The following is a 22,131-nucleotide window of genomic DNA, read 5'->3' as shown; positions in this document are numbered from 1 at the left end:
AGGCCAATAAAAATTTAATGGCAGTGACAGCTCTATTCTCAGATCTAACAAATAAGAAGAAAACCTACCCAAGTCTCAGATCTCAGGCAATAATCTAAAAGAACTAAGAAAAAGCCTAAGAAAAAGAAATATTTCCAGCTATGAAAAATATTGTCACTGATTCAGAACTTAAATGAATTTTTATTTGGCATAGGATAACAACCTTTCAAAATCTGCACAGGGGAACTATTTTCTAGAAAGCAGAATTTTTAAGTGTTTTTTGATTAGCTTTCCAAGCAGGGAGATTTTCTGTCCCTATTTCTAGGAGATGAGCCAAACATGGTAAATAAGGTTGAAGCTGGGCAGCACCTATGATCCAGTGATCATGATTTCATTTAATTCTGAAACACTCAGGAGAGTACGCCCTATAGAAAGGGGTACAAAAAGCAGATCCCCCCCACCTGTTTGCTGGAATTCTCTGAAATTATTAATATCGCTGAAAGCTAGAGCAAGATTTACGTTATCAGACTGAAATAATGTTTCATAGGATAAAGTAGAGAGGGCTGGTTGAGAATGCAGTGTCTTACTGCTTCGTTTGAAATAAAAAACTAATCAGAGTATGTACTAAATGACTCAGGGGAAGGCAAGCAGGATTGAAAGCCTTTCCCTCCTCTCTTAAATATTTTTGCTGTTAAAATTTAGCCCAACTCAGTGGTGACTAAAAAGTTGTCTTGTGGCTTCTGTAAAATAAATGGATTGTCTTAAGCTTTTTCTACATAAAGCCTCTACATCACAACAAACCAGAAACTGATGTAGATGAATCGGTACAATCAGGCAGCAGGGAGACACATTGGCTCTGAGAGTTTTGGGTGCATTTAGTGTAACGCAGGTTCAGATTTGCTCTTTGGGCACCTTAGTCTGTATCCACAGAGTTAACCAGCGTGTTTCAGTGAGCAAATGGAGACAGAATGAAGAGAGAATGACCTGGGACATCAAGGACACTCACTCGGAATGGCTCAGCCTCTGCTCCACCAGCCATACATGGACTGGCAGAGCTGAAGAGCTCAGCTGGAAGAGTGATGAGTCCCATGTCTCAGTGGCTGCAATTCTCATAGTTTTCAGATTCTTAAAAGCTGAGTTTTGCAACACGGAGTCCTTGGACACCTTCTGCCCACAGCACATCAAACCTCCCTCCCCTCCTGTTTTGGTATCTGTAAGTTATACACAGCTGTAAGAATCTTGGTATTGCTTCACAATGCATAGCTAAAATGTGCACAGTTCCCATATAACCAGTTTTATATCAGGGTAAAGCTGCTGAGGGTGGTGAGACCATGCCAGCAAGCATCACAACATCCTTCCCTCAGTCCCATAGATCTCCACAGGCACCTGCCCACAGCCATCAGTGGAAACAAAATAGGGGACTAGACGGATCTGTTGCGTGATCAGCTCCATGTCCCTGGTATCACAGAATCACAGAACGTTAGGAATTAGAAGGGACCTCAAAAGATCATGCAGTTCAATCCCCCTGCTGGAGCAGGAACACCCAGATGAGGTTACACAGGAAGGTGTCCAGGCGGGTTTGAATGTCTGCAGAGAAGGAGACTCCACAACCTCCCTGGGCAGCCTGGTCCAGTGTCTGTCACCCTCACTGAGAAGAAGTTTCTTCTCAAATTTAAGTGGAACCCCTTGTGTTCCAGTTTGAACCCATTACCCCTTGCCCTACCATTGGTTGTCACCGAGAAGAGCCTGGCTCCATCCTCCTGACACTCACCCTTTATATATTTATAAACATTAGTAAGGTCACCCTTCAGTCTCCTCCAAGCAGAAGAGCCCCAGCTCCCTCAGCCTTTCCTCACATGTGAGATGCTCCACTCCCTTCAGCATCTTCATTGCCCTGCGCTGGACTCTTTCCAGCAGTTCCCCGTCCTTCTGGAACTGAGGGGCCCAGAACTGGACACAATATTCCAGGTGTGGTCTCACCAGGGCAGAGTAGAGGGGCAGGAGAACCTCTCTTGACCTACTGACCACCCCCCTTCTAATACACCCCAGGATGCCAGGTTGTAGTACACAAATACTAACAAATCTTGTTTCAACAAGATGAAGATCTTATTGCAACCAGCTGTGTACTCCTGCCTCTCTGGAGCTATCGGCTGTTTTGCTGTTACAAAAACTGGGGAAACTTCTCATTTGCTTCAGTGCGAGGTCAGGTTGGGTTGGGTTAAGCCACCAGTGAAGATGGTAGGGGATGGTACGGTGCAGATGGCCATGGAGGCGTGTTCAATCACAAAGAGCATGTCTGCCTGTGCTCTCACACCAGAGGGAAACCAGTGCACTTTAGGGAACGGCCAGGAAACTAAACAACACCAAAAAGAGCTTTTCTACCAATCCAGGTAGTGTGTACTTTTTTTCAGCAAATAAATCTGAGGGTCTGCTGGGTACATTGCTGCTCACTACTCATCCACATACTGGTTAACAAGTTACTTTCCTTCTTATTCAGTCACACTATGCTCAGCTTCACTTATTTTTCTTTATGGTCTTGCTAGCTTAGAGACAATATCCTCTGCTTAGACTCTCCCATCCTGAGCAAGGACCAGAGATGGAGATGGCCCCATTTGAAAGGCAAAAGCTGCATGTCTTTGTCATTTTAATTAATATCCTGCAGAGGCACGAAGAAAAGCAAATAAAGAAGGATGAAAGAAAATAAAAATCAAAACAAAATTAGGTCAATCCTCTTTCCTGAGGGATCTTCTGCAGACAGCCCAAGGACCCTCTGCTCCCTGCATCCCGCACTGCACTCTTCACCTTATGGAAGCCTGGCATCCCAGTTCCACCTTCCTGTCCTGGGAGGGGACAGGCAGCCTGGGAAGGGGCAGAAAGCAGTCCTATTGTACAACATCAGTAATCTGACATTGTCTTTAACAAGATTATCTTGTATCCCTCTCTCCTCCCTCCCCCTACACGCACAAGAAACCCTTTTAAAGGCTGGTGCTGCTTTGCTGCTTTACTTAGGGAAGCTTATGTTAGTGAATAATCTGCACTTTTTTCCTCCCCCCCATGTTATTTCTGTCTCTGGGTGCTCCTCAATTCCCTCAGTCTTATGCTTTTCCCTCCTGGCATTAATAATGTTGTGGAGAATGATTTCAGATGTCAGTCTAAGTGTGTGTTTCAGAGACACAGCTTTGACAGAAGATGTCTCTCAGAGACAGGGAGCTGGAGAGGACTTTTCCCGTGGTCTTGCTCACCCCTCAGTAGCCAAAGGGACCACCGAGCTATCAGGTTTCCCATCCTGCCAACCCACCAATGCCAACAGGCACTTAATTGTGGTGAAGGGCAGAGGGAAGAGGGGAAAAGGCAGGCAGGTAAGTACGGTAACAGCAAAGGACCGTGTTTAAGGACATTGGCACATCGTGCCTCAGACAACCATGTCAGATGCTCCAATGGAGCAATGGGAAAGAAATACGACCATGAAAGAGCCTTAAAAGAACATTAGGATGAGGGAGAGTAAGTGAATCCTTGTATGAAGAAATCTCCGTGTAGGATAGGGAACACGAAGATGGGAAGGAGACTAGTTAAGGTTTATAAAGTAATTACACATCTCTTAATCAGTGATATTGCTTCCCAATGAATTCTACTGGGGATTTTGAGGCTGCACATTGCTGTTTGTCGCTGGAGCAGAGCGCTCACCATCCGCACGCTGCCAGGGTGAAAGCTCAACGCTGAGACTTCAGCTGGTCCCAACCCCAAGTGTGTATGTTACCCCTGTCCAAGTTGAGCAGCTTTGCTGCAAAATGTGACCTACATTACCTGTCACTCACCATCGGCAAGCTCCCTCCCATGTACCGCAGGACCCTGCTGGCACAACCAGGGTGGGTGTTGTTTTTATTTTTAGCTACAATGAGGCTGATTCTTTCACAAGGAATGTGAGAAAACTCATCTATCCTTCCAGATGCATAGAGTTTAGAGGGAAAGGTCATTTGGGTTATGTGTTAACAGTAAAGTGGGCAGCTGGTCAGAATAAACAATACAAAATTCAAACACTTCTACCTGCAACCCTGGCCAGATCAGCTACTTTAGGACTTAGATTTCATCAAATACTGGGAAGAAGAGTTTGCGTGGTGATGGAAAGAGGTTAGAGACAACATATGAGGAAGACTCAAAGTTAACTGGAATGCAGGGACAGCTCCTAAACTTGGTACCATATCAAACATAAGGGAACACTCCACACAGAAACCCGCTCAAATCTGAAAGGGCTAATTTTCAAAGGGTAAACATATACAACTCTATAGTCAACAAGAAAAACACTTCTATGGATGCGAAGGCTCTAAGCTTTTAACCTTACACTCACATGTTGTTCCTTGTATTTTTATACATACCTGAGCCTCTTTTTAACCGTCTTCTTGCCAGTTTAATTTGATCCTGAAGAATCTGGACCCAGTCCCTAGGACCGGGAAGTTTATCCACATGGTTAGCAGTGCAGTATTTTTCTGTAAAGACTGAAATAAAAAGATATCGTCTTTTTAAAATGTGCCACCAGAACTGAGAAAAGGAGGCTGGAAAGGATTGTAAAGAAAATGTATGAAATTATCTACTTCTCATAAAGCATTTAAATGGCCAACTTGAGGACTGCAAGACCAGGGTCCAACTCAGTGTTTCACAAGTCAGTAATTCAGATGTCATTTTTGTGAATAAATACCATGGTCATATTAATACTGTAGTTACTACTTATAAAAGCCTATCCTAGAGAAACGATCTACACCTGACGTCTTACATTCATGAATGCCACACAAAAACACCACAGAAAAATAATAATGTACTGAGTCTTCAGATGTGGCAGGCACTTATAGATGGTGCCGCCCATTGCCCATGTGCTACAGGTTGAGAGCTGAAGATCTGGTTATTTGGTGGCCTCTTGGTCAGGTTTCTAGAACTGCAGGCAAACTGATGAAAGACTGAAGTCACAGAATCACAGAATCACAGAATGTCAGGGATTGGAGGGGACCTGGAAAGCTCATCCAGTCCAATCCCCCTGCTGGAGCAGGAACACCCAGATGAGGTTACACAGGAAGGTGTCCAGGCGGGTTTGAATGTCTGCAGAGAAGGAGACTCCACAGCCTCCCTGGGCAGCCTGTTCCAGTGTCTGTCACCCTTACCGTGAAGAAGTTTCTTCTCAAATGTAAATGGAACCTCCTGTGTTCCAGTTTGTACCCATTGCCCCTTGTCCTACCATTGGCTGTCATCAAGAAGAGCCTGGCTCCATCCTCCTGACACTCACCCTTTATATATCTGTAAACATTAATGAGGTCACCCCTCAGTCTCCTCTTCTCCAAGCTCAAGAGCCCCAGCTCCCTCAGCCTTTCCTCACATGGGAGATGCTCCACTCCCTAAATCATCTTCATTGCCTTGCGCTGGACTCTCTCCAGCAGTTCCCTGTCCTTCTGGAACTGAGGGGCCCAGAACTGGACACAATATTCCAGGTGTGGTCTCTCCAGGGCAGAGTAGAGGGACAGGAGAACCTCTCTCGATCTACTAACCACCCCCCTTCTAATCCACCCCAGGTACCATTGGCTTCCTGGCCACAAGGGCCCAGTGCTGGCTCATGGTCATCCTGCTGTCCACCAGGACCCCCAGGTCCCTTTCCCCTACACTGCTCTCTAACAGGTCATTCACCAACTTATACCACTTATACCAATTTCCTACCACTGCGGAAATCTCTACAGTTCTCCTACTGCCAAACCCGATGCAATAGAATTTTTATAAAGCTACTAAATAAAGCCATTATTGAGAAAAAATAAGTATCCCATAGGTCCAATTTTACGTTTTGTAAAAATGGTACATAGAGGGTCAACAGTGTCTTTAATTCCATATTTACAGCAAACCTAGCAACGTTATACCAAAAATACAAAATCATAAATGGAGTGAAACCGAGACAATTGATTTTCATCATGCAAGTGAGAGATGTGCAAAAGATAAACGAGCAGAAATAGAAAAAACATTATTACTGTTAGTATTGCTGTGGTAGTCTTGGTCAGAGGTCTCAGAGCACCATGTCCAATTATAACCAGCAAAGAAAGAAAACTGGTTCCAGCTCAAGGAATTTGTGATCCTTGAGAATAAATGTCACACACATGGGATGGGGAAGCAGGCAACAAAAAATGACAGTTTCAGTATATTTACACACACTCTTTTGAAAACTGTGCTAGCTGGTAAGTATAAAGAGACCAAAACTAATCACAGCTTTCAAATTTTTCCCACGTTAACAGCTTCACAAAACCATTGCATGAAAGGCAATAGCCATCTTTTCCTCTGTAGTCTGATTAGAAAGGACGTCAGACTAACTCCAAGGGCTTCCCAGAGAAGTCAATGCAGCCCCATCGCCAGGGTCCAATTTGCAACAGTTACGGGCTCTCCGAAGGTAAAAATAATCTCTCCCTTCTGAATCCATACGGTACCTGACACAACAGGAGCTGATCAATGACTCAAGACCCCTGCTTATTTCAAACATGCAACTGCAGATCCTGCTCGTCACCAGGGCCTGGGGCAATGTGTGACACCGGGCTGTATCCAGGCCACCCACTGCAGGTACCCACTGTGGAATTATGACTACTGACTTTTCTTCTCTAACATGCTGCTTCTTCTCCTGAATGAAAGTTAAAATAGATTTGATTGTTCAATGTGTGGTTAGGGAAACACCAATGTAGGCAAAAAGGAATGGGAATGCAATGGGAAGCGGGGAGGAGAAGTGGGACCTCCCCTTTCTTGTCCACTTGAGCAGTGTGGTGCTAATAACCTCCTGTATCATCCAGTCATAGACTGGTTTGGGTTGGAAGGGATCTATAAAGAAAATCTAGGCCAACCGCTCTGCCACGGGCAGGGACATCTTGCACTGGACCAAGTGGCTCAGAGCCCCGTCCAACCTGACTTTGAACACTTCCAGTTGATGGGGCAACCACAGCTTTTCTGGGCAGCCTGTGCCAGTGTCTGACTACCTTCATTGTACAAGAAATGTCTTCCGTATGTCCAAAACTGTCACCTCTTGTCCTGTCACTACAGATCCTGGTAAAAAGTCTGTCCTCATCTTCCTTATAAGCCTCCCTCTATAAATATATTGAAAGGCTGCAATAAGGTCTCCCCAGAGCCTTCTCTTCTCCAGCTGAACACCCCAACTCTCTCAGCCTGTCCTCCCAGCAGAGCTGTTCCAGCCTCGGATCATTCCTGTGGCTCCTCTGGCCCCTGTCCAACAGGTCCACGTGTGTCCTGTGCTGAGGACCCCAGAGCTGGACCAGCACTGCAGGGGGGTCTCACCAGAGCGGAGCAGAGGGGCAGAATCACCTCCCTGACCTGCTGCCCACGCTCCTTGTGGTGCAGCCCAGGACACCATTGGCTTCTGGGCTGCAAGCGCACGTTGCCGGCTCATGTCCGATCTCTCATCCACCAGCACCCCCAAGTCCTTGTCGGCAGGGCTGCTCTCAATCTCTTCATCCCCAGCCTGGATTGATACCGGGGGTTGTCCCGACCCTGGTGGAGGACCTTGCACTGGCCTTGTTGAACCTCATGAGGTTCACATGGACTCACTACTCTGTCCTGTCCAAGTCTCTCTGGATGGCATCCCAACCCTCTAGAGAATCAACTGCACCACCCAGTTTGGTTTCGTTTGCAAACTCGCTGAGAGTGCACTCAATCCCACTGTCTGTGTCATTGATACAAATATTAAATAGGATCAGTAGCAGTACGGACTCCTGAGGGACACATCACACACATCTGAACACAGCTCGTTGACTTTTGCAGGGAAGGATTTCACTGGCTGGATTTCTAGTTGATGACATAAAGGAAAAATAACCACTTCTCATCTCTTTTTTCTTCCAGTTCTCAGTAAAGGATTGATGCATCCCACAAGGGAAACTGACTGTGAAAGAGAAACACTGCAACTGATTCAACAAGTGCCAGTGAATACCCGAAGTCAAAAGAGATAATTTCTCCCCAGCTAATCATCCTGTTGCAGAAGTGTGAAATTATTAATACTTATAAGGACAGCAGTTAAAATGTTTCCAGACAGGAAGAGTGAATTTTAAGCAAATAATTTCTCCTTAAAGTACTCTGCTTATTTTTGTCATGAATTGACATGTCATGAATGTCATTTGCCTTTTCTCCACTTTTGTATCTCTGTCATGGCGAAGAACTAAAAGTGCCACTAAAGGATGTCAGGGCATGTCGTAGAGAAACATCCTCATGACAATAACACAAACAACACAATGTTGTTCTTGTGGAGATTTCATATTGGCTCAGTTATTTCTTGGAAATACAGCCCAGCTCTTTGGATGGAAGAAGGGTGCTCTTGAAGCCAGGTTGAGTAAAGATCCACAGGACATGGATCATCACAGATGAAATGTATCTGTTGTTAACTCCAACTCCATCCTTTCTTCCCCCTCCAGGCTCAAGGGAAGAGGTTAAACCAAGTTCCAGAATTTGCTCTGCTAACATGAGCTTAGCTACTGTGAAACATTGCTCTCTGCAGTGGGTAACAACTGCTATTTTAATAGTGCTGCTCCATCCACTGAAAAACATTTATTTTACCACAGTGTTGCTCAAATTAGAGTTGTTGGTTTTTGTTTTGTTTTGTTTTGTTTTTTAAAGGTAATTTTGAACCCCTTTCTCTTCCATTTAACTTATTTATTAAAGCTTTTAAGGAAGATGAGACACAGATAGAGTGAATTCAACTTTGTATTTTTCCAGATTACTGAGCTCAAGTAAAGAAGGTATAAAAAAGTGTTTATGATTGAAACCTAATTATAACTGTAACTGTACCAGAGTCTGCCAGAAACTCTGTACGAGTGTATTAGGAGTATGGCATAGCCACAACATACACTTTGTCACAGAACTGCACAGGTTGAAAGGGTCCTCTCAAGATCTCCATGTCCAGCGTGCTGCTCAAAACACAGCCAACTAAATCAGGATGCTCTGGACTATGACCAGTCAAGTTTTGAATATTTCCAAGGCTGGAAATCCTGCAGCCCCCATGAGCCTTTAATTCTACTGTTCAACCACTCTTACATTGAAAAAGTTTTTCCTTATATCATGTCGAAATTTCCCATGTGTCCGATGCTTCTTGTACTTTTGAGAAGAGTGTGACTCCATGTTCTCTACACCTTCCCATTAGGTAGTTGTGGACAGCAAGAAGGTTCCTCCTGTATCTTCTTATCTCCAGGGCTCTCTGCCTCTCCTCACACATCACTTCATATCCACTTACCTGCTTCAGTACCCTAAGTCTTGGTGGTTCTCAGATGAACTCACTCTGGTCTGTTAATGTCTTTCTTGTATGCGGATGGGGGGACCAAAAGTGGACACAGAGGTGGTTGCCTCCTTTTGCTGTCAGTGGACTTCTAGAAGCTCTTCTCCCTGCCTTATCTCTCCTAGGTTAGCAATATGAACCTCAGGATGAGTCACAGCTTCTAAAATAAGCTCTACTTTGCAACACAGCCTGTCGTTTGATAACTTTTCCCTGCTATATCAGATTTCAAAATAACAGAATCCAGTTCAGAATCTCTGTCCGAATACTAGCTCTTTAGATGCTGTTATCACAGAGTTCGGAGCTACATGTGTTGTTCTGGAAGCCAGAAAGCAGTGATTGCTAAGAAAAAACACCCAGCACAGGATCCTCACACCAACTAAGAAATTTGTTCCCACAAGAGAAGGACCACCGCAGTTCTGATGAGCATCTCAGTCATCTCAGTCCCAGTATTATCGTCCTCCTTCTCTCTCCAATCCAGCCACCAACTACTAAACTATTTACAGAGCTGACACGGATGCAGTGCGAGCCTCAGAATTTTGATGGAAGAAAATTAGTTATGTTGTCATTATGCTTTTGAGATTTCTTTGCATCTCTGATACCCAGAAAAAAAATAATTACCTTATACGAACACAGAGATTCTAACCATAGAGCTTGACTTCAGGAACCAGGATCATTGGCTTAAAATTAACACAAGCTGTCCCTGTAGAAGTTATTTTTAACAAGTGAATGAAAAGGAATAAAAATAAGACTGCAGCATATTTTAATAGACCTAACAAACGTCAGAAATTCTAATCCCCTTACGCTATCCTTATCTGAGAAGATGTTCTAATTACAGACATGAAAGAAAGCAAAAAACCGTACCTTTTATTGCACCCACAATATTTTGGTCTAGTCCTTTCCGGTTGTCGTTGAGCCCTCTTTTCCTTTTGCCATTTGGTAAAGAGTTAGCCAAAGTCTTGTCATCAAAAAAAGCACAGACCAGCTTCCTAAAGAGCAGACTTCCTGAGCGAGTGTAGTTTGATAATATAGAGTCCAGCTGAGATTTCGGCATGAAGACGTCAAAGCCTTCTGCAAGTTGCACTTCTGGCTACCAAAAGAATACAAACGTTTTAATTAAAAGAGCATTCAAGTATGTTATTTTGCTTCAGTCACACATCTGGTGAGGCTTGGAAATCACTTAATCAAACCGTGAAATCTTTTCCCAGTTATCCAGTACCACAGCAGCCTAGTTCATTGAAATCAGACCCCACCAGTGAATAAGCACCTTAAAAGGCAAATCAAATAATCACACTCATGTCTTGCCACTGTAATAGTTAGTAATTACTGACATTATTTCCAGGTGGACAGCTAACTCAAAGAGATGCCTTTCAATATTGGATAATAATGGCAAACCAGAGGATAATCCCAGAGCAATATTCCCATGTGAAGCTTTTTGGACATTTATCTAATCATTTAATCAACTTGTTTCACAGCCAAATGATGTGAACGGGCTTGCTGTGGGGCAGCCAGGCATCTCCAAGAAGGACAACTATGGGTTATCAGCTGATTCCACGTTGTTTCCCAAGACGACTCATATGAGTAGAAGTAGATGATGAGTTTGAGGTTGCCCTTGAAGCCAGCACTTGCTAATCCGCCACTTCTCCCTCCTTTTTATATCCCCAAATACACCCTTAGAACAGGATGATGTTAGACGGACAGCTTATTTCAACGTAAAAATCCCCGGTGGTAAATCACAGGGATTTACGTGACTGCTAGAAAGTGAGATGGGAGGGAAGAAGGGGAAACAAAATCATCCTGTATTTCACAAGAGTCTCATCTCACATGCACCGCGGGCCAAAGTAGAGAAAGGTCTTAAAGGAAATCCCCTCTCTAAGAGTCTTTTTGCTGCCCCTGTCTGCACATATCAGAAATTACATGAACAATATTTACAGTATTTTTTCCTACGACCACAATACTTAGGCAAGATGTCTGTATGGAATAATTTTATATCTAGAACGAAAATACATCATGAACAAACCAAAGTTTTCAAGATATTACCTGGAAGTTGGCAAAGGGGGTGCAAAAATCAGTGGTCACAATGTGAGAAAATAAGCTAATGTTACAGCCTTGTTCCTAAGAACTTACTCTTTTTTTCCCCTGTGTGAAAATATATCCCCCAGTGATGGTGTATTTTCAAAGATGTTTACAGAGCAAAAGCAAATGCCATCTCCCATCAAATCACCTGCAAACGTCTAGAGAGAAGAAAAGGCTGCCAATCTCAGAAGGATTTGGCTGTGTAACTCTTTTCCCATGCCTTTTTAAAAATCAGTATCAAGAGAGTTACAGCAAGCAGAATATTTTCCAAGCATACACTATCATTGGATATGCACGTGTATTGTGAGATAAAACTGAAGATTACAATGCTTTGGGAAGTGAGGATGAAGAATCTTTAAATATGCAGATAGTAATAAAAAAAACTAAAAAACATATAAGTTTCTCAGCTTGTTCTGAACGAAAAGTTGTTTTTTACCTTGAGAACTTTCAAAATCCAGCAAAACAGTCAGAGTTACTCTATTTGACATTTGACAATCTTCTGATGTAGGTGGATTTTTAGTATGTTACCTCTAAACTTTCTGGTGACAGAAAAGATTTTCAAGAGTAACTAAATGTGGGCCAAGTTTACAACTTGGGAAAAATGCTACTTTGTGTTAATCAAAAACCAGAATGTAGTTGTCATGGTGATGAAGGTATCCTGTCCTATTCTGTTCCTTGGATAGCAATCTAAGATGACCTCGATGATACAAGATGCTTAGGGCAGAGAAAACATCTTCACTAATACAGCTGTAAAACACATTTGAAACCTCACCAGTGCACCAGTGCGGAGGAGTCCATATTATTTAAGTTTTGACTATTTTATTCTTAATATAGGAATCAATTCGTGTGTCAGGGAAATAATTTGAAGGCAAAACGCTGATTTATTCTCGCTTTCCTTTGGTAGCAAACTATTCAATCAAAGACAAGCAGTACCTAGCTGAACTTTATGATCACTTTGAATGGGATTTCTCAAAAGGAAATGCATTTGTCAGTAGATAATGATCATGGTATAAGGAACCGGTGGGTAAACTATTCATGTACAATAAAATAAATAAGACCTGAATGCCAAAGGATTTTTGCTGTGCTAAACTTAACAGGCAGCAAATTAGATTTAATCCCAGACATTTTAGTAGGTTGTACTACATAAATTAGAAATGATTAGGTTATAAATGAAATATTATAACAGTAAAACAAACACAGGGAAGTTTGACTAAGAATAACAAATAATTACATTTAAAAAGCAGGTTCTTTGATTCATGGGCCAGATTAAGAGTTGGTCTCAAAGACTTTTTCCATCTCCATAAGAAGCAGTATTTAATCTCAGTGAATCCGAGCTAATTGCACCGGTTTTGGCAGCCCCAATTTTATGCACATTAAACTGAGATTTTGTCTTAAAATTCAAGAAATGTTGGCAAAACAACAGCGGTGACAGTCCTGGTGCATGACACAGCACACACTACAGACAACCCGGGCAATATTCTCAAGGGAACATTCATTTATGGTGCTGCATAAAATGCCTTTCAGTTTTTTCAGGCACTCAGACACACTGGCCATAAGCACAGTAGAGATGCTTATGAATAAATAGAAGAAGATAATACCGTCATTCACTCTGAAAGAAGTGACTTTCTTTAGCCTTCTCAAAATGTTTTAGGTCACATTTTATTTCACTGTTAAATACATTTTCAGAACTCAACCGTTTTCTTTCCAAAACAAAAGAAAATCCATTTGTTTGTCTCGGGATTCTGGCTGTGTAAATTTAGTCAAACAACTACTGCAGCAAGCAGGAGCCACAACACGGGAGGGCAGATGAGGACCTGATTTATGAGCCACGTTTTCTCTTTTGTCTTTTTTTTTTGGTCAAATTGGCACCTACAAAGAATCACGTCCGGCAATGGGACCATTCATAAAGCCAAATTAAATTCCGTCGCAAGCACAGAACTGTTTTCAAAACCGTGTTTCAAGCTGAAAAGCGTGCCACAAGAGAAGAAAAATTACAAGCGCAAATTGCTTATTGGAGACAAATTACCAGGCCCTCCCCAAACCATTCCCTCAAACATTATTAAGTATAATACTACAAAAGGAAAAAGAAAAATCAAACTAGTTACTCTGTACAGACTCTCTGGCATGAGACTGCAATCTAATTAGTGGTGTGGCTTGCATCTATATAACTGAATTATCATGACTGTTCTTTTTTATTACTAGTTCCCACATCCAGAAAGGTAGAACATTATCTGCTGCATTGTTTTCATTTACGCTTATTGATACTGAATTTAATTATGTTTTTTTCTAGCTCATAGTACTTAGGAAATTGGAAATTGCCTGCTCAAAATTAAAAATATATTAGAGAAATTAATGATCAGTTTACTCATCAGTGAACTGGTTCAGATGACATCTATTTGGTCATTAAACAAAGCAAATGAAGCACCAGACACCTGAAATTTCTATCAGTGCGTACATATTACATGACTGAGGTATGAGCTTTCTAGAGGTGAGGAGTCCCCTGAAGGTAATGGGACCAGCCAGGCATGAAGCGCAGCACATAAATCCATCTTGACTGGACAAGGGCACAGGCGGGGACCCCGCACGCCCATTGGCAAGGAACAGGGTTGGGAAGGGTTTTACATGTGGTGCTTTTCACGGCTCCTGATCTCGTGGCGGCTCATGGAGAGATGAAGAACAAGTGCCTACTGCGAGCTCAGACAGGCAGCCTTGAACTCAATGGAGAACTACACGCTCAAGAAAGTGAAGAAAACAACCCCAAAACTTCATCATCAACACTTGCCACATCCAACCCTGCTGTCTCCATTCAACCTTACTCAAGATTTGCTCATCTGCTCTCACAAGAAGAGGGAACAGATGTCAATTCGAGTACTGATTCTCCTAAACTAACCAGTGCTTTAAAATCCAGTGATCCTGCATATTAATATATTAACTTACATCTGATGAAGCCGATTCAAGGATAATTCCAAATCCTGAAACAGGGGTTTCTGGTTTTAGGGAGGGTTCAACTGTTGGCAGGCTCGATCGTTCCGAGTTTGCTGACAGCTTCTTGTCGTTCTCTGTGGTGCTGGGTTTCTTACTCATGGAAATTGGTTCAACAGTTTTGAGGGGCAGTTTTTTCTTTTTATTCCTCTTTCTTGATATTGTTGACTTCTGCGTGCAAATCAGAGGAACAGGAGGCTGCTGTCTGTTTTGAGTTCCAGCTGAACAAAAGAAAGAACCAAATTTCTAGAAAAAAGCACATGTATAACCACACGGACGCACCATTAAACTACTGACATACTGAAGTCATCTTCTGGGTAAGTGATAGGGTTTCCAATGCTGTTTGTGCATGTGAAGCAGTTACATTTTATCACCTTTGCATAATTTTCCAATCTGTACAAAGGGGATAATGACACTGAGCTCCACTATGAGATTTTTCAAGACATATTGATGAATAGCATTTTAGGAAAATTAGGAATACGTGGTTCTTTTTCCTAGTGGCCACTGGATGGTTGGTGACATAAAGGACTTAAGCAATGATTAATTTGTATACCCTCTAGAATGACTGAGAATCTCTGTGTCTTTCAGCATCTTTTCCTGATAAAGATAATAAAAGTGCTAATGCAATTACAGTTATTTTTATGAATGTAGTCACAAAGTTAATTAGCTCAGCAAGACCATTTCAAGTACCATTATGTCAAGAATGAGAGAACACACTATTCAATAGTTTAACTTCTGGGAAAAACGTGACCCAAAGTTGTACCAGTTTGTTTTGTGAATACACAGAAACTGAGAGTTCACGTGTTACCTCTGAAATCTAAGAGACCATCGTATTTATTTATCAATATTTTGAAGTATCCACAATCATTTGCATAAATTAAGGCACCAATCCTGAACCTGTATCAATGTGAGCAAGTCCTCCATCAGAATGCTATGTAGATACAATTATATGTCTGGATCAATCACTAAACAGAACAAAAAAAGCGAAAAGTGCTACACATGCAAATTGAATTCATTCAAGCTAAGAATAAACTACAAATAGCTCTCATCTAAAAAGCCTGAGGAGAAAAACAAACCTTGGAATACAGTTTATTAAAAGATGTCTGGGGTATTTAACTTCTGGCAAGGATTTACAAGATGGTAATTTGTAGTTACGATTTAGACAGAAGGGTGTTTGAATACTAAAATATGTTATTACACTTTCACTTATATGTTTGCATTTCAGTTTTTCTTCTTTTAGCAACGAAAATGCTAAATGATTTTTTTTTTTCTCAGCAAAACCATCATTTCATGCTTACCAGAAAGTATGAACTATTCCCAGGCCTTTTCATAATGAGATTCACTAATTAACAAGGTACTTTTACTGTAGATACGTAATAAATAAAAAGTGTTCCTGCTATTGAGAAGCCAGCTCTTCTGGCATAAACCCCAGCTCTGTACCTCTCACCCATAAGCCATATTTAATCACGCACATAATTTCAATGAAATGAGTGCAACTGCATAAGGAATTCCCTGTCCCAGCAAAGACTAAAACTGGGCCTTTGTGCGCTTCTTTGTAAATCAATGACTTTTAGAGGAGCATTTTTATGTTTATCAACTGATATTACAAAACATATCTGATCCTTCCCATCACTCGCTCAAGCACTATATGCAGTGGAGACAAGGAGTTTACTCAGCCCTTTGCTCCACCCGTGTTTCAGTTAATTACTCAGCACTCCCTTTTCTTACAGAGCTCTTATCCAGCCACTCTCCAAGAAAAACCTCCACAGGTCCACTCCCCATCACTGACAGAATCACAGGATGGTTGGGGTTGGAAGGGACCTCTGGAGATCATCCAGTCCAACCCACCTGCTAAAGCAGCTTCACCAGAGCAGATCACACAGGAAGGTGTCCAGATGGGTTTGAATGTCTCCAGAGAAGGAGACTCCACAACCTCTCTGGGCAGCCTGGTCCAGGGCTCTGGCACCTCAAAGTAAAGAAGTTTCTCCTCCTGTTTAGATAGAACCTCCTTTTGCCTCAGTCTGTGCCCATTGTCTCTCACACTGGATGGGCAACTCAACTGACAAAACCTCCAACATCTCCAGCTCCTCATTAGTATTAACACTAATTTTTTAGGAAGCAGAGAGGCTGCAGCTTCACAGCGGCCTACGATGACCTGCCTAACTCCTAGCTGCCATGGTCTCATTAACTTGCTGGCTCTAGTGCTCTTCTGGCTCTGCACTGTTCTGCTTCAGCTCCTAACTTGGCAAAAAGCAAGATTCAACAGTTTCCCCAATGAACAGATTATTGCTGGTTCAGCCAGCAGAAAGAATTGGTAAACCAGCCTGAAGAAGAAGGGTGGAGGCCACAACATGCAGTGGCTAGCTCAGCTGAGGCTACCACAGAGCTGTAACTTGGAAGATTTTTGAATGAATAGACTCATAGAATCATTTTGGTTGGAGGAGACCCTCAAGATCATCAAGTTCAACCATAACCTAACTCTGGCACTAAATCATGTCCCTAAGAGCCATCTCCAGGGATGGTGGCTCAACCACTGCCCTGGGCAGCCTGTTCCAGTGCCTGACAACCCTTTCCATGAATAATTTTTTCCTAATATCCAATCTGAACCTCCCTCGGTGCAACTTGAGGCCATTTCCTCTTGTGCTATCACTTATTACTTGGGAGAAGGGACTGACACCCTCCATGCTAATGAAATCCTATACAACAACTTAGAGTGTCATTCCAATGTTTTTTTTACCCCAAAGATTAGTGAACTCGTGAGCAGATAACAGGTAAAGCAGCATTTTGCACCTCTGAATGAATACACCGTGCAAACAAACCGGGGGTGGTTATGGCATATTGACATACCCACTCAGCTCCCATTACTAGAGTATCTAAGCACATTAGATTTATTTTTAATTTAGCCTTAAAAGATTCCTACAAGAAAATATCTCATGTTACAGGTAAGGATCTGAGAAGTAAAAATTACATTTCCAAGAAGCCTGTGAAAATTTGACTTTGAAAGATGTGTCAAGAGTGCAGGTTCTCCTGACTCTCCACATAGATTTCTGTCTTACTAGACTATTCCTCCTAACAAGAAGATGATAGGATGATAGAATCATAGAATCACAGAATCATAGTATTGTTTGGGCTGGAAGGGACCTCTAAAGATCATCTTGTCCAGCTTCCCTGTAACAAGCAGGGTCATCTTCAACTAGATCCTTGTCATAGATATATGTGTACGGAACCAGTCGTTGTACCTGCTTGCATCTGCATCAATTTTCGCATGGTCTTGAGCTCCTGAAGAATAGCCTGTAGGGTTGACTGGCAATTACATGTACAGCAGTTTGGTCCAACTGATGAATTCACCATTGGGATTTCTCCTGAAAGAGAGAGGAACGAAATGGGAGAGAGATGATGTAACCCACACAAAAACACCCAAACAACAATTACCAGCAGGTGTTTGAAACTATTATCTATATACTTGATCATGAAATTAGATCCAAAGCAAGAAAGCAAATAATTTTCAACATGGTTTCTTTGAAGAGGAAGGGGCCACTAGGTTTTATCCAATTACTAGTATGTGAAATTATATACAGTTGGAAATGCAGTTACATGGGCTGGAGAAGACTGCTCAGAATGTGAATACAATGCGCTCTTCACAGCAGGGCTCTCTATTGTCAGCCTGGTTCATCTTGAATAACAATAGCACCAAACCTCATTATAAACATACTCACTTTATCACACACACACAAAAAAAGCCCATCTCCCAGAACAGTCTTGCAAAGAATGACGAGTCTGTGTAATAAAGGTTTATACTGCACATTAAATGAGGGCCTAAGAATTTTTGAACTGCTTGAATGTTACATGTGATTCTTTAGCATGTGAAGAATTGAGAATGAAAATACAACCCCGTATTCAGAGGAAAAGGAAAACAAAACAAAATGGAAAAGAACCACAAGCAAGGAAAGCTTTCAAATCTGCTTTCTGTGTCCTAGGGTGCGATTGTTTTCTATGGCATGTTTTCCAGGCCTGTGACCTACGAGATGGGCTTTCCATAGTTTCCCTTTGAAAATGAATATAGCAGTTCAACAGGTTCTTGTTTTCTAGTAATTCTTACTAGTGTTTAACTGTATTTACACACTTCCAGTTGTAGCCTTTAGCAGTGCTTTTATTACTGCCTTGCTTTCCAGAAGTTTTGCGTTGTAGGCCCTGAATTGGGACAGGCTGCAACAGCTGAGAGATCTCAAGCTTCACCTGAACAGTTGTATCCTGTGCTTTAGTTTAAAATGCTTTAATGCTACAAATATAAATTTCAAAATTCAACAAAACACCTAGCAGTATCTGCTTGAAACCGAGGCCAGAAGTGATGCACCCTCCTTCACCTCAAAATGTGCTTACAGTCATTTAAATTGATGGGTATTTTAGTGCTCAAAGTATGCAAGAGGAGGGATGACCATTTGATGAAGATCAGTACAAATGGATCTAACAAAAATCATCTCGCTTGGTGTCACATGAGGTGGATTTCAGAGAGTGTATTTCCCTTTCTCTTCCATAGCCTGACAGTTATCAGGTGCCATTTAATTATTACCTACTAAAGTGAACATAAGCAACTCATTAATCTTCACTCATAAATCCTTTCATTTATCATTATTACTTTCCCTTTCCTCTACAGCCAGACCCGTTTATTAACAGGTTTGGTTTGTGCTGTTTCATCGGTGCTCCCTGATGCCAGATCCACACAGATCCCCCGACTTCAATCCTCATGTGCAACGGCTAAAAATCTGGCTCACTTTCCTAGTTCTTCCAACATGTCCCTCCATCCTCAAATCTCCCTTCCCAGGTTCTTGTTCTCCACCTCCTTCCATTGAGTCCTTCAGCTCCGATGTAACATCTATGAGATTTGAGCAAACTGGTGCTTGTTCTCCCAACAGCAAATTACTTCTGAAACTAAACTGATGTATCCCTTAAGGATTGCTGACATCTTCTGGGTGTTGCTCTCCTCCTTTCCTCAGATATTTAGACTGTTCGCACTACTGCAATTATTAATTTTTGTATTTTAAAATATCATCCATGAACAGAAACTTGTTAATACTGCATTAAGATAAATGGAGCAACTTAAGATCTTATCTCTGCAAACCTAGCAAATATGAATGCAATAGTTCCACTGGTTTCTTCAGCTGTAACTACATCAACTTTTAAAAAGTAAAAAGCGAACTGAAAAACAGGCTGAGAGTCTCAAATTAAAACACAAAACAGGTTACTGACTCAGCAGGACTCTGCCTAGTTTGATCTCACCCTTCCTTTGTACGCTGTCTATTCAAACTGAAAGTTCCTTGGGGCACAGATGGGATTTTATCTTTTCAATGGTCCATAAAGTGTTTAGCCCATTGTTACAAGTACACAGGGGAAAAAAAAATGTTATCTTTAGCTCTGCAGCAGATTACTCAGAATCCTTCAACTTGGCTCCACCAATACCCTTTATCTATCTGTTAAAGGTAGACTTGTAAGTAGATGAGGTTCAAGACTACTTATAATTGAATAGCATCAGCATAACTCTGGACCTTTCAGTAAGACAAGCAGGTACCCCACAAATAGAGTTCTGGGAAATTAGCAGAGTTTTGTTAATAAAAGATAAATACATAGTAAGAGCATCCTTCCTCCAGTGCTTTCAATTATTTTAGACTAATAAGCTTCATGGGATAAGGTCCATTTATCCTCTTTCTTGACGAGAATCCAATATTCTAGTGGGATCCTGGAAATAATATGTGAAGGGCTACAGTGGGAGACAGGGCTGGTGGCTTTTGTTTCCTTTTTAACAAAGACTCTACATTGTGGTCAATTACACACGAAAACTTGGACAAATTGTGTCAGTAAACACCTGTACATCATTCCTGTCGCAATATAACACATTCCTAATGAAAGCACGCAGGCTCCTGATGGAAAACCAGAGGGTCTATTTTCCCACTGAGGCACGGGGGATTTACATTATAATCCCCATTAGCATTGATAGAAATTACCCATGTAAATCTACCATAGGTACTGGAAATGGGAAAAGAGACCACCAATATTTCAAATCAAAGCAGGGTTCTACTGACTTCATACATATTCATGAGGGTTTTTTATTTTCTTTCTATCCTCCCTCTTCTGATCAGCTCCACTGTCGTAAGAAACATCTTGTAGAGTGTTCTCACTCATTGTTCCAAGCACTATCTTTATCATTTTTAGAGGACAAAAGCAACCCTTTTCAACTTGTTATAAATCAATTTTTAATTTTAAAAGGAGAGCAGACTTTTTATTTTTATGAAGGAATCTTTAAAGAGCCATCTCTCTCTCTTTTGGAAAGAAGCCAGCAGGCAAATTTGATACCGCCTTGTGTGATTGAGAGAAGGAGACGACACAAATACAGTAGTTGCTTCCTCTGTGTGAGCAGCAAGTAGCCCAGGACAGCGGTTCTTGCAGCTGGATCTGCTGAGAGTGAATCCACCTGGTGTAACATTGCTACAGCAAGTTTACATTTGAAAAGCATGCGAGTGCAATCCACTGAAAATGATCTTGACATAAGCAAAAAGCAATCCAGCTGCTGCATCACTGCTGCATTTGCTTTGCCTTTTCTTTGTTGTTTTGTTGGTTTTTTTTTCCCCAATACTATTTCACTACCATCTTCTACACCAGCACCTATTAAATATTGATTCCAGCCTCTCCTTGAGCCATCTTTACCATGTGAATAGATAACTGTGCTGGTTAAATGGACTTAGATGCCCATTACATTCAAAACTGAGTAATTCAGACAGCCTACAACATATATCTCGGCTTCCTATCCACAAAGGACAGAAGGTTTCTGGGCTCAGACCGCCTACTACAGATGCCTGGACATCTCCCCAGTGATGACCCAGGCCTGACAGCCCCAGGTAATAAGTTTATGTCCTACCTGAACAGTTTTGCTCTGATGAGTTTAAAGAACACGGTAAGTACCAAGGAGGAGTATCTCACTTGGTATATTGCTCGGCATTTCTATACCCAGCCTTTAAGGACTTTGTCCATCCTCTGAATAGGACGAGAGGAAATGGCCTCAAGTGGCACCAGGGAAGGTTCAGAGTGGACATTAGGAAACATTTCTTCATGGAAAGGGTTGTCAGGCATTGGAAGAGGCTGCCCAGGGCAGTGGTGGAGTCACTATCCCTGGAGGGGTTTAAAAGACATGTAGATGAGGCTCTTAGGGACATGGTTTAGTGCTAGAGTTAGGTGATGGTTGGACTTGATGATCTTAGGGATCTCCTCCAACTAAAATGATTCTATGATTCTATAACATCTAAAATACTGTGTTCATTGTTCAGGGTCCCAATGCAAGGGATGGGGGAATCAGGCATGTTACAGTGGCCTCCCAGAAGAGCTACACTCCGGGTGAGGAGGGGTTTCAGAGCCCAGAAACACATCAAAACTTTTCCTTTCCTAGACACCAGGCTTTGGAGCCAAAGCAGCAAAACCGTCCAGCAGTATCACAACACCCCATATGAGGTAGATGCCTCTAACCAAAGAGCTACACAGATCGTTTTTTCGAAGGTGGCCAGTAGGGAGGGTCTTGCACCCTTCTTTATGTAATAACCTAAGACTTCATTCCTTTCTGCAGCAGGACAGCTGCAGAGGGAGGGGTGGAAGGTGCCTCCTGGTGCAGTTCCCCAAGAGCTGGGAGCTCAGACATTCTTCCTGACCAGCCCAGGAGGTCGCTCAACCCAACCCTTCTACTGTCTCTAACCTGTAAGAGATCAAAAAACAGCCGAACCTTCACAAAAAAAATGGAAATGCTGACATTTTCTTCCATACGGGGCCAA

General features: G+C 42.1%; 1 protein-coding gene across 6 annotated transcripts in view; it reads right to left on the bottom strand.

Moving 5' to 3' along the window:
- The window catches only part of BEND7 (BEN domain containing 7), a 51,353-nt gene that overhangs the window by 11,277 nt on the left and 17,945 nt on the right, over nt 1–22,131 (bottom strand). For all 6 annotated transcript variants that reach the window (XM_065049271.1, XM_065049273.1, XM_021298222.2 and 3 more), the window contains 4 exons: nt 17,560–17,682; nt 14,276–14,541; nt 10,127–10,352; nt 4,353–4,472 (listed from right to left, as the gene is read on the bottom strand). In XM_065049271.1, the coding sequence (XP_064905343.1) occupies nt 4,353–4,472; nt 10,127–10,352; nt 14,276–14,541; nt 17,560–17,682 (735 nt within the window). The remainder of the gene's footprint in view (nt 1–4,352; nt 4,473–10,126; nt 10,353–14,275; nt 14,542–17,559; nt 17,683–22,131) is intronic.

The sequence above is a fragment of the Columba livia genome, chromosome 1 (genome assembly GCF_036013475.1).
Source record: "Columba livia isolate bColLiv1 breed racing homer chromosome 1, bColLiv1.pat.W.v2, whole genome shotgun sequence".
In the NCBI taxonomy this organism is placed as follows: domain Eukaryota; kingdom Metazoa; phylum Chordata; class Aves; order Columbiformes; family Columbidae; genus Columba; species Columba livia.
Note: the sequence above shows the minus strand (reverse complement) of the source record. Positions and strands in the feature narration are given on the sequence as shown.